The sequence below is a fragment of the Rhinopithecus roxellana genome, chromosome 12, assembly GCF_007565055.1.
Source record: "Rhinopithecus roxellana isolate Shanxi Qingling chromosome 12, ASM756505v1, whole genome shotgun sequence".
Lineage (NCBI taxonomy): Eukaryota > Metazoa > Chordata > Mammalia > Primates > Cercopithecidae > Rhinopithecus > Rhinopithecus roxellana.
The window spans coordinates 54,380,098-54,393,183 of record NC_044560.1 but is presented as its reverse complement, the minus strand read 5'-3'; the positions used below and the strand labels follow the sequence as shown (position 1 = coordinate 54,393,183).

General features: G+C 49.9%; 1 protein-coding gene across 1 annotated transcript in view; it reads left to right on the top strand.

Moving 5' to 3' along the window:
• The first annotated feature begins 12,472 nt into the window (after positions 1–12,472).
• Positions 12,473–13,086, top strand: part of ACOT11 (acyl-CoA thioesterase 11) — a 61,868-nt gene continuing 61,254 nt past the window's right edge. Inside the window, exon 1 of the mRNA XM_010372549.2 lies at positions 12,473–12,681. Coding sequence (XP_010370851.1) covers positions 12,649–12,681 — 33 coding nt within the window. The 5' untranslated portion in view covers positions 12,473–12,648. The remainder of the gene's footprint in view (positions 12,682–13,086) is intronic.

Sequence of the window (13,086 nt, the reverse complement as noted above, 5' to 3'; positions counted from 1 at the left end):
AAAAACTAGCCGGGCGTGGTGGTGGGCACCTGTAGTCCCAACTACTCGGGAGGCTGAGGCAGGAGAATGGCGTGAACCCGGGGGACGGAGCTTACAGTGAGCTGAGATTGCGCCACCACATTCCAGCCTGGGTGACAGAGCGAGACTCTGTCTCAAAAAAAAAAAAAAAAAGAAAAGAAAAGAAAAAAGAAAATTATTCAGTGTAATTTACCATGTTAATTTACTAAAAAGGAGAAACCATATGATCATCTCAATAGATACAGGAAAGCATTTGGTGAAATCCAATATCTATTCATGACAAAAACTTGCAGCAAACTAGGAATAGAAGGAAGGGAACCTCTGAACCTGATAAAGTGCATCTACAAAAAAACTCTCTCTAATGTTATGCTTAATTATGAAAGAGTGAGTGCCCTTCTCCCTTAGATCAGGAACAATGCAAGGATGTCCTGCTTTTCCCACTTCTGTTCAACATCATGCTGGAGTGTGTAATCATACTATGGAACTGTGTTAATGAAATCCAGAATAAAGAAGATGCTATCCAGAATAAAGAAGGGAGTTAATCTCTACACAATAAATAAAATATTCCTAAATTGGGAGAAATCTAAAAATAAATAAATGAATAAAAATAAAGGCATACAGATTGGAAATGAAGAGGTAAAACTGTATTTGCAGACAACATGGTCATCTATAAAGAAAATTCTAAAGAATCTACAAAGTACTGCTAAAAGTATGTGAGTTTAGTAAGTTTCAAGACACATACTCAACATACAAAAATCAATTGTATTTCTACATGCTGATAACCTTCTGCTTGAAATTGAAATGTTAAAAGTACATTTATGATAGTATTAATATGGGAAATACTTAGTGACAAATTTGCCAGAAGATATGCAAGACCTGGATCATTAAATTCTCTCTTCCCCCTGCCATCATGTCTAAGTCAGAGTCTCCTAAAGAGCCCAGACAGCTGCAGAAACTCCTCACTGGAGGGTTGAGCTTTGAAACAACTGATGAGAGCCTGAGGAGCCATTTTGAGCAATGGGGAACACTCATGGACCATGTGGTCATGAGAGATCCAAACACCAAGTGCACCAGCGGCTTTGGGTTTGTCACATATGCCACTGTGGAGGAGGTGGATGCAGCCACGAATGCAAGGCCACACAAGGTGGATGGAAGAGTTGTGGAAACAAAGAGAGCTGTCTCAAGAGAAGATTCTTAAAGACTAGGTGCCCACTTAACTGTGAAAAAGATGTTTGTTGGTGACATTAAAGAAGACACTGAAGAACATCACCTAATAGATTATTTTGAACAGTTTGGAAAAATAGAAGTGATTGAAATCATGACTGACCGAGGCATTGGCAAGAAAAGGAGCTCTGTCTTTATAACTTTTGACAACCATGACGGCGTGGATAAGACTGTCGTTCAGAAATACCATATTGTGAATGACCACAACTGTGAAGTTAGGAAAGCCTTGTCAAAGCAAGAGATGGCTAGTGCTTCCTCCAGCCAAAGAGGTTGAAGAGGTTCTGGAAACTTTGGTGGTGGTTGTGAAGGTGGTTATGGTGTGAATGACAACTTTGGTCATGGAGGAAACTTTAGTGGTCATGGTGGCTTTGGTGGCAGCCAGAGTGGTGGTGGATATAGTGGCAGTGGGGATAGCTATAATGGATTTGGTAATGATGGAAGCAATTTTGGAAGTGGTGGAAGCTACAGTGATTTTGGCAATTACAACAATCATTCTTCGGATTTTGGACCCAAGAAGGGAGAAAACTTTGGAGGCAGAAGCTCTGGCCCCTATGGTGGTGGAGGACCATACTTTGCCTAACCACAAAACCAAGGTGGCTATGACAGTTCCAGTAGCAACAGTAGCTACGTCAGTGGCAGAAGATTTTAATTACTGACAGGAAAGAAAGCTTAGCAGGAGAGGAGAGCCAGAGAAGGGACAGAGAAGCTACGGGTTATAACAGATTTGTGAACTCAGCCTAGCAGGGCCTAGCTGCTACAAAGAAGACATGGTTTAGACCATACTTCTGTGTATGGGTGAAAAACTTGAGGACTGTATTTGTCACTAATTGTGTTAACAGGTTATTTTAGTTCCTGTTCTGTGGAAGGTGTAAAGCATTCCAACAAAGGGTTTTAATGCAGATTTTTTTTTGCACCCTTGCTGTTGATTGCTAAATGTAATGGTCTGATAATGATGCTGAATAAATGCATCTTAAAAAAAAAAGATATGCAAGACCTGTAGCCTGAAATTATAATACACTGCCGAGAGAAATTAAAGAAAATCTAAATAGAGAGATATACCATGTTCATGAATCAAAATTATTAATCTCAGTTCTCTCCAAATTAACCTATAGATTCAACATAATCCCAACCAAAATCCAAGCAGGCTTTTAAAAAAGAAATGGATGAGCTGATTCTAAAATTTAAGTAAAATGCAAAGGACTCAGAATAATCGAAACAACTTTGAAAAAGAAAAACCAAGTTGGAGGACCTACACTACTTGATTTCAAGATGATAATCAGGGAAATGTAGTATTGGCTTAAACATAGACATATAGGGCCAGGTGATGTGGCTCACTCCTGTAATCCCAACAGTTTGGGAGGCCGTGGCAGGTGGATCACCTGAGGTCGGGAGTTTGAGAGCAGTCTGGCCAACATAGCGAAACCCTGTCACTACTAAAAATACAAAATTAGCCAGGCATGGTGGTGTACACCTGAAGTCCCAGCTACATGGGAGGCTGAGGCACCAAGATTGCTTGAACCCAGGAGGCAGAGATTGCAGTGAGCTGAGATTGCACCACTGCATGCCAGCCTGGGCGACAGAGCAAGACTCCATCTCAAAACAAAACAAAAACAGTAGACATGTAGATTAACACAACCAAAGTACAGAGTCCAAAAACAGACCCAAGCAATTGAGTCTATTACTCAAGACTTGAGCTCCTGTGCTTAAGCAGTCCTTGTGCCTCAGTCTCCTGAGTAGCTGTGACTACACGCCACTATTAGGCACTTATTTAAAACAAATAAAAGTACACGTCTGCTGGGTGCAGTGGCTCATGCCTGTAATCCCAGCACTTTGGGAGGCCGAGGCAGGCAGATCACCTGAGGTCAGGAGTTCGAGACCAGTCTGACCAACATGGAGAAACCCCATCTCTACTAAAAATACAAGATTAGCCAGGCATGGTGGTGCATACCTGTAATCCCAGCTATTTGGGAGGCTGAGGTGGGAGAAGCACTTGAACCTGGGAGACGGAGGTTGTGGTGAACCAAGATCATGCCACTGCACCCCAGCCTGGGCCACAAGAGTGAAACTCCATCTCAAAAAAAAAAAAAAAAAAAAAAAAAAAAAAAAAAAAAAAAAAGCGCATGCCTACACACAGATTTGAACACAAATGCTCATATAAGCTTTATTTGTATGCTAGCCAGTAACTAGAAAAAAACAAAAATCCATCATCAATAGGTGAATGGATAAGCAAATTCTGTTATATTCATACCATGGCATTCTGCTCAGCAATAATAAAAGAGAACAAATTATTGATATATGCAACAAAACATATGAATTGCTAAATAATTATGCTGAGTGAACAAAGGCAGACAAAAATAATACATACTGTATGCTTCCATTTATATAGAATTCTAGAAAATGAAAACTAATCTAGGGAGAGAAGGCAGATTGTTATTTGCTTGGGGATGTGGGGAAGTGGGCAGTGTAGGGCCATGAGGAAACTTTGGCAGTGATGAATATGTTCATTACCTTGACATGGTGACGAATGAGATGATGGAGATATATACATATATATACACACACACACATATGTATATATATGTAATTTATATGCATATATATATTATATAAGTATATCAAAACTCATCAAATTGCACACTTTAAATATGTGCAGTTAATTGTTTATTAACTATATCTCAATAAAGCTATTAAAAACAAAACAGGCTGGGAGTGGTGGCTCATGCCTGTAATCCCAGCACTTTGGGAGGCTGGGGTGGGCAGGAGATCAAGACCATCCTGGCCATCATGGTGAAATCCCGTCTCTACTAAAAATACAAAAATTAGCCGAGCATGATGGTGACCACCTGTAGTCCCAGCTTCTCAGGAGGCTGAGGCAGGAGAATCGCTTGAACCCGGGAGGCGGAGGTTGCAGTGAGCCGAGATTGTGCCACTGCATTCCAGCCTGGGACAGAGTGATACTGTTTCAAAAAAAAAAAAAAAAAAAAAAAGAAAAGGAAAGAGATTGGCTAAATAAATGGAAATAAATCCACGTAAAGAAATACTGTGTAGCAATAAAAATCATGGAAAGGCTCAGCATAATGGTTCATGCCCGTAATCCCAGCACTTTAGGAGGCTGAAGAGGAAGGATCACTTGAGGCCAGGAGTTCAAGTCCAGCCCAGACAGATGGGTAGATCCCATCTCTACGATTGGAAAAAAGAAAGAAAGAAAGAAAGAAAGAAAGAAAGAAAGAAAGAAAATCATGAAAAGAGAATTGCTTAATATTTGATAATTTTTTTTTTTTTTTTTTTTGAGACGGAGTCTCGCTCTGTCGCCCAGGCTGGAGTGCAGTGGCCAGATCTCAGCTCACTGCAAGCTCCGCCTCCCGGGTTCATGCCATTCTCCTGCCTCAGCCTCCCGAGTAGCTGGGACTACAGGCACCCGCCACCTCGCCCGGCTAGTTTTTTTGTATTTTTAGTAGAGACGGGGTTTCACCGTGTTAGCCAGGATGGTCTCGATCTCCTGACCTCGTGATCCGCCCTGTCTCGGCCTCCCAAAGTGCTGGGATTACAGGCTTGAGCCACCGCGCCCGGCCAATATTTGATAATTAAGAGAAAAAGCAGATTACAAAACAGTATACCCAATATGGTTAATCTGAGTATTCTCAGGATTCACCACTTGATGAGAGTGGCACATTAAAATTAAATCATGGTTTATGCAGACCAGATTCATCTTGCCAGTGTGGGAATTCCCCTTCTCAGCACAGTCCACCTGCCCCAAATGTTTCTGGGTGTTCCCACATGTGCCTCACTTGCACTTGGAAAGTGATCTAAGATGTCCTTTTGTAACAGGATGAGCCGCAGACAAAACTCCTTAGGCACTGGATTAAAGAAGGAAGAGGTTTTTATTCGGCCCGAAGCATAGGCACTTTGCTGTTGCTGACACCTGGGGCCTCTGCTGAGTTGAGACTCCAACACTGATGAGGACAGCTGAGCAAGAGATGGCTGGAGTGGCCATCCAGGGTGCTGTCAAAGCCCTGTGCACGGGGTGTTCATCATTCTGCCATGACACTGAACCCTTATCGTGCTCTCAGAAGATGGTGGAAGCAAGTGACAAAGGCAAGGCCCCCGTTTTGGTTACACCGAGAGGCCCTCCACAGGAGGGCTGCTTGGGCCCCAGGTGGCCAAGCTCAGCACGGCTGCTCTCTTTGTACATAAATTGCCCTTTTCTCCCCAGAGTTGCCAGGGCAGGATGAGTTCAGGTGCCAGCCTCTGTGGGTGCCTGGAATGCCTAGCCCCCTCTGAATCCCTAGTTCTGGTGTGTGGAATGCACTCCACTTGCCAAGTGTCTCCTCCTCCGGGGATTCACTTCCTTCTTAGAAGGGACCACCACTGTCTTTTGTCCGGACCCTTCTAAGTTTGCCACCTGAGCCTAGATCCCAAACATGACAATGATGGACGTTTTTCTTTTTCTTTTTTCTCTTTTTGAAACAGTTTTGCTCTTGTCGCCCAGGCTGGAGTGCAGTGGCCCGATCTCAGCTCACTGCAAGTTCTGCCTCTCGGGTTCAAGCAATTCTCCTGCCTCAGCCTCCCGAGTAGCTGGGATTACAGGCGCCTGCCACCACGCCCGGCTAATTTTTTGTATGGTTAGTAGAGATGGGGTTTCACCATGGTTGCCAGGCTGGTCTCGAACTCCTGACCTCCGGTGATCCACCTGCCTCGGTCCCCCAAAATGCTGTGATTACAGGGGTGAGTCACCGCGCCCGGCCTGATGGACGTTTTTCTGCGCGGCTCTTTTCAGACCGTGATCACACATCGTAGATTTCATATCATCTCTTAAATAACAATACATACACGGGGGAGGGAGGGGTACCACCGTCTCTTACCAACCGCGTCTGCATCTGCCAGCTCTAGTCTAGCTTCTCTCTGAGGAAAGACATCATGGGTGGTATGCATTTGCTTTGTGCTGTGCAAAACTATCCACTTTTTCCCCCCCTTTCTATCAACACCCATGAGGGCAAGGACGGTGCATCCTGCTCAGAACGTCATCCCAGGACACAGTGCAGGGTCTGGAACATAGTAGGTGCTCAGTCAAGGTGTGAACGAATAGCAAATATCCCTTTGGAAGGCTGAGTGGCCGCCTCCGCATCGCAGAAGGCGGCTCAGGGGCACTCTGCCTGGACCTTGCCTGGTGCGGCCTGCCCGCGTTTCCGCCTGTGCCCAGCGCCAGGGGATTGACGCCTTGCGGGTGGGGAGCCTGGCGCCGGCGGGGCCCGGGCCTGTGTGATGTGCAGGCTGGGCAGCCCCGGGTGCCGCACCCGCGCCGGGGAGGGGCCGGGAGGGGCAGAGCCGTCCAGGAACTCTGCCGCGCCGCCGCCTCAGTGCCGCCCTTCAGCCTGCCCGCAGCTTCCCGCCTCCGGCTGTGCTCGGGGACCTCGGAGGCCTGTTTCTGAGCCCCTCCCCGCGGACTCGCTCCCCCGAAGCCCCCAGCGGGCTCCCTCGGCCTCTGCCCTGCACGCCGCCGGGGCGGAGCCTCCTATCCTTTGGGTAAGAGCCGCTTCCCTGCCCACCGCCGGGGAAGGCCACGTTTCTTGGGCTCCTCCTCCGCTCCAGCACGCTGCCTGGGGAGATCAGCCTGAACCCTGGCCCTGGCCTCCAGACAGACAGGTGCTGCCTTGCACGGTCTTACTTTCAGGCTGGGGCATGAAGCACCCTGGGATTTACGCTGCGATGGGTCTCTCACTAGGGTTGGGGCGGGCTGGGGTCACCCGGCACGGCGCGCTGCAGAGGCTGGCTCCGGAGAGGACCTGGGGGCGCAAGACTCAGAGGCCAGAGTGTGCAGCCTCTGCTGACTCATTTGGGGACGGGGCGGCTGGGAGGAGCACTAGCCCCTGTTGTGAGCAATTCGAGAGCCAGGGCCAAATTCGGGAAGTCACTCTGGATCCAGACGGCCAACTGGGCCAGCGAGGGGATTCCAGTCCCCAAAGGAGGATGTAGTGAGAGAGGGAGAGGGAGGGCATATCCGAGGCCCCTAGGCAGGATGAGTTCAGGGCTGGGCCCCACAGCCTGCTCATCCATCCTGAATCTGGCCTCCCGGACTTGGCGTTCCCGCCCTCCATCCCCACCAGACTGTGTCTTCTTTCCTCTGGACACTTCTTTCCCCCTCCTCTGGCTTCTCACTGCTCTCCTTGCCCCAGCTTCTCCATAAAGAAATGTGGCTGTGAGGAGCGCCAGGCTTTGAAGCCAGGTCACCTCCACTTCCTCTAGTGCTGGTATCACTAACCCCTTCCTCTGTCCTTCCTTCCTTTGTCCCCCTGCCCCGCATTTATCCCACAACTTCCTTTATTCTGTCATGCCATGCCTAAGGGGCCCCTAGGAGGGGGCCAGGAGCAACTGGGAGTTTTTGGTTTGGAGAACAGGAGGGAATGAGAACGTTGTATCCACACATTCACTTGAGCATGCATTTACACATGCGTTTACTTCTTTTCACTCACACATACATTCCTTCATTCTTTTGCAGTTACTCATTCATTCATTTTCTGGACACTTGCTGAGCATCTACTATGTTCAAGGCCCTGAGTGTTCAGGGGGAGGGGCCAGGATACTCTGACGGGTCAGTCGCATCCCTGATGCTGGCTAGCTCAAGGTCAAAAAGGGGGAATTACCACAAATCAGTCCAATTTAAGAGAAAATGCTCCGAGAAAGGGCTGTGAAGTGTGTGTGTGTTGTGTGTGTGTGTGCGCACACAGGCATTGGGGCACATAGCGGGAGAATGTAATTCCACTTGGGAGGGGCCAAGAAGGCTTCCTGTAGGCAGTGGCATTTGAGCTGGCCTTGATGGCAGGCAGGGTTTAGATGTAGACTTATTAAATGGGCATCGGGGTGGAGGGAACAGAAGAAACAAAGGACACTCCAGGGGTGTGAGGGAGCAGTGGGTGGTTCTATTCATGGCATGAGGGGATCAGAAGAAAGAAGTCTGGACAGGGAGGCCAGGGCTGAGTGGAGGACAGGAGAGAGGAGCAGCCTTGTTCTGAGCAGCCCAGAGCCACGGTCATGGCAAGACCCTTCTGGCCCTTGTGTGTGTGTGGAGCTGTAGGTTCTGGTAGGAGCTGCAGGAGTTCGGCTAGGACAGTACTGTAAGTGGAAGTTGGTGTAGATGGTGTCAGAGGTCCCTCCTCCCCAGAGAGTCTGTGGTCCTGTCTGGGAAGGCCAAAGACCCAGGAGAGGGAATTCCTGGGAGTTTGGTTATTTATTCACTCATTCATTTCCTCTTTTGCCCTTAAACCCACTCATTCATTCATTTATTCTTCACTTAGTCACTACACCCTTCCTCCGGGCAGGCCTTGTGCTGGGGACTCAGATGACTCAGAAGAGGTCCCTGCTCATGTGAGCTCCCAGTCTGGTGGGAGAGACGGACCCGTGCCTGACAGCGACAACCCAGAATCACTGTGGAATATAAGTGGAGATAATTTCATTGTGTTTTGTCAATGAGTGGGGAGGCAGAGTTAAGACATGGACCAGAAGAATTAATGCAGATGTTTGGCCTCCAGCCAGAAAGGCCTGATCCGTGGGGCCAGGTGAAGAAGGTTGTAGTCTGGGAAAATGAGTGTTTGAAAGAGAAAATCCTCTGGGTTCACAGGTGTGAAGACGCAGGCTTTCTCTGGATGCGAGACTCCCCAGAGGCCCACTCAGGGACTGGGCCTTTGGGCTGAGGGCACCACAAGCTCCCCTCACACTAGAGATGAGCCTGTGGGATTTGGGAGCCCCTAGAGAATTATTTGGCTGGTCAGCATCAGCTGTAAGCAGGTTGAGGAGGATGGTGGTTAAATTTGTGGGCTTTGGACTTAGGTCAGGGTTCAAATCCCGATGTTCCCTTCCCATTGATGTGACTTTGGACAAATGACTTAATACTCTTTGCCTCCATTTTTTCCTCTACAGGAAAATAATAATCATAATATCTTCCTTTTAGGGTGAGGCCTAAAGGCAATAACATACATGATGTGCTTGCACAGTGCTGGACATTGAAAAGGGCTGTAATGACAGGGTTATAATGATAGTGACTATGATGATGACAGTGACATACCGTCAAGTGCTGCCTTTAAAATCTCTGGGCCTTCGCCGGGTGCAGTGGCTCATGCCTGTAATCCTAGCACTTTGGGAGGCCGAGGTGGGCAAATCACTGAGGTCAGGAGTTCGAGAACAGCCTGGCCAACATGGTGAAATCCCATCTCTGCTAAAAAATATTAAAAAACAAAATTAGCCAGGCCTGGTGGCACGTGCCTGCAACCCCAGCTACTCAGGAGCCTGAGGCAGGAGGATCGCTTGAACCCAGGAGGTGGAGGTTGCAGTGAGCTGAGATTGTGCCACTGCACTCCAGCCTGGGTGACAGAGTGAGACTCTGTCAAAAAAAGAAAAGGAAAGAAAAAAAAATCTCTGGGCCTCATTGTCCCCATGTGTAAAATGGGAGGGCTGACCTAGCTCGCCAGTTCTCCAAGCGCGGTCCTTGGACCAGTGGCATCGGCATCTTTTGGGATCTTGTTAGAAACACAAATTCTTGGGTGCTACTTCAGTTCTACGGAATCAAAAACTGTGGGGACAGGGCCCAGCAATCTGTATTTTAACAAGCCCTCCAGGTGATTCTGGTGCAGGCTGGCGTTTGAGAACCACAGACCTCTTCTTGATCCACTGTTCCGGACTGTGATCCAACCATGTGTGTTTCATGCCTCTTGCACAGAGTGTCCGAGTCTGCAGTGTGGTGGGGAGGGGCACAGAGATGGGTAAGATGTGGTCCAAGCCCTTGGGGGGTTCCTGAGGGAGTTGGAAAGGAGAGGCAGACACCCACGGGAACATTCACTGGAGTAACAGACTGCACAGAGCTGTTGTGGTGACACAGGAGTGAGCTCTGTAATAGACAGCGCAGAGAGAATAGGGACCTTCGTGGGCTGGAGGGGGCCCTGTAGAAAGATCTAGCTCTCTGCTGCTTGTTCCTGACACTAAGATTGATTCAGCCTTTCTGGAAGTCCTCTCGTTAGTCTAACGGAAGCCTCTCTCATTTCATGCCTTGCTGTGTGGCGGGTGGACAGGGCTCTGGACTTGAGGTCAAGAGTGTGATTCTAGCCAACTTCCTCACTGTGTGTCTTTGGGAGGCTCACTTTCCTCCGGGCCTCAGTTTAGCCATATGTAAGATGTAGGGGTGAGCCGAATCCAGTGAGTGTGGGGCATTGCAGTTGTCTGGAGAGAGGGTAGGCTTGGGGGCCAGGAGGTCTCTGGGTTTTCGTTCCTCCTTCTGCAGAGGGAGGATTCTGAAATTGCCCTGGCTGCCTGTCAAGCTATCTTGGGGACCCAGTAAGATGAACTGTCCCCTCTTTGGGCTGGTTTCCTTACCATCCAGGGAAGTCTTTTTTTTTTTTTTTTTTTGAGACGGAGTCTTGCTCTGCCGCCCAGGCTGGAGTGCAGTGGCCAGCTCTCAGCTCACTGCAAGCTCCGCCTCCCGGGTTCACGCCATTCTCCTGTCTCAGCCTCCCCAGTAGCTGGGACTACAGGCGCCCGCCTTGTCGCCCGGCTAGTTTTTTGTATTTTTTAGTAGAGACGGGGTTTCACCGTATTAGCCAGGATGGTCTCGATCTCCTGACCTCGTGATCCGCCCGTCTCGGCCTCCCAAAGTGCTGGGATTACAGGCTTGAGCCACCGCGCCTCAGGGAAGTCTTATGATACCTCTCCAGTCCACCTCAGGTGTCTTTCCTCATGTCAAGTGTACTCATCATTCCGTCATTCTCAGAGGCTCCTTAATGCCTAAACTCCAATGTCTGACATTCGAACCCTCCATGACAGGTTCCCAGCTTTCCTGCAAGGTGATGCTCCTCACAGCCTGTGACTGCCTCCTGTTCTGTGCCTGTCAGGCCTTCCACCTCACCCCTCTTCTCAGCCTATCCAAGCCCATTCAGTCTTCGGGCCAGGTCTAGCACTACATCCTCCAGGAAGCCTCCAGGATTGCCCCAATCCTCAGGGCCATCCATGGGCCATCTTGCAGTTTTTAAGGTGTGACTTTAATTTCTCATTTGTAGACACGGAATGGCTGACCACTGACAAGCTGTTTGAGGGCAAGGCCTGAGCTCATGGGGATGAACATTATTAAAGTCCTTGACTTATGGAGCAGGGAGGCCCAGAGAAAGGAGGGAACTTGCTCAGAGTCACGTGGTACATTAGTGAAAGAAGGAGAACCCAAGCCTCTTAGGCAAGACAGGCCCGGAGGAGGCATGATTAGATCTGTGGTGAATGAGCGAGAGGCCCTAAGGATGGAAGGAAGGCTGTGGCCTCGGAATCCAGCTGGTCTGTCTCAGCTGGGCTGTGCACTCACTGGCTGTGCCACCTGGGGCATGTTACCTACCCTTCCTAAGGAATCTTGCCAGTGGGGTCGGAGGAGGACCAGTCCAAGGCCTGGCACACGGCAGGTGCTTGGTTATTATGGGGTGCATGCTATTATTTTCCATGTACTTGTTCATCCCAGCCCCCATGCCTGAATCCTTTCCCTGCCCCCCCCACCCCTCACTTCCCTTAGCCACCAATCACTCATTGTCCTGTCCTTAGTCCAACGTGAGTGTCAAGACCTCCTGATCAAGCCTGTGGGCAGAAGTCAGACAGAGAAGGGAAAACCCTGGTGGTCTCTCAGTTGGTGGTGGCTAGAGAGAAACGAGTGGGTGTCCCAGGGGCTGAAGCCTGCATGGCCGCTGGGGTGGAATTTGGCAGGTGCCACTTTTAGAAAAGTCATACTGCCTATTTAAAGGAAGTGAGGGGTGTGTCCTGTCCCCAAACAGCAACTGCTGGATGCCTGCGGCCTGGAGCTGAGGAGCTGGTGGGCAGCGCTCCCGGGGTGAAGAATCCTAGCAGGTGGATCTGGTTTCTCTCCGGGAGGTTGCTGGCAGCTCCTTGGCCTCCTGCCACCTTCTAGCCTGACCCCTTGTGGATGGATGGAAGCCTCATGGCTCTTTTGCCTATCTGCTGGCTGGGATCAGGGACCTGGACGCCCCCCAGCCCCCTTCCCTGGGAGTGATCACAGAGCCAAGAGACACTGTTGGCAGGATGATGGGCTCTGGGACTGGGGATGCCTGGAGTTTGACTGGGGCTGGGTGCCCAGTGGGCGGGCACAGGCCCCTTGACGTGTCTGTGGCCTAGCTGGCAGCCCCGTCCTTCTTCTCCGCTAAGCGGGCACTGGAGCTTTCTGTGCAGGGCTCCTAGGAAAAGGGGGGCCGAGGGCAGTCTGAAGAGAGGCGGGACTCGGGGTGATAACAGCTGGCTCTGGTGGGTGGGCGGGAGCTGGAGAGGAGGAGCAGGAGAGGCCCACAGGCTTCATTTGGAGCCAGGCCTGGCTGTTGCTCAGGTGACCAGCTTGTGTCTCTGGGAGGGTGCTGCTTTCCCCGGCCACCCGGCGCGATGATCCAGAATGTCGGAAATCATCTGCGACGGGTATGGAGGGTGGGCTGGGGCAGCGGGAGGGCTCTGGAGGCTGGGCACCCAGAAAGAGATTGACGTTTCCATTTTAACTCATATGCTCTGCAACTCCTCACACTCTCCACGGGCCATTTTCTAGCTCTTTTGGAAGGAGAAATCGCAGAGCCCCTGGGCTGGTTTATTATCAGCAGCAGTCTCCAAACAAGCCCCAGGGGCTATCAGATCCCCTACGGGCTGGCTGTGCTGAGTGGAATCACCTTCAGCAAGTGTTGGCCTCTGGAATTCTATTTGGTGGGTGTATGTTTCTCCCTGCAGAGTTCTGTACATGTTTCTGGGGGACGTCTGAGCTCCATGGCCTTGCGATGCTTCATGCTCAGAGCTCAGGACCCCAAAGCCACAGAGCTGGTGGGAGAGACAGGG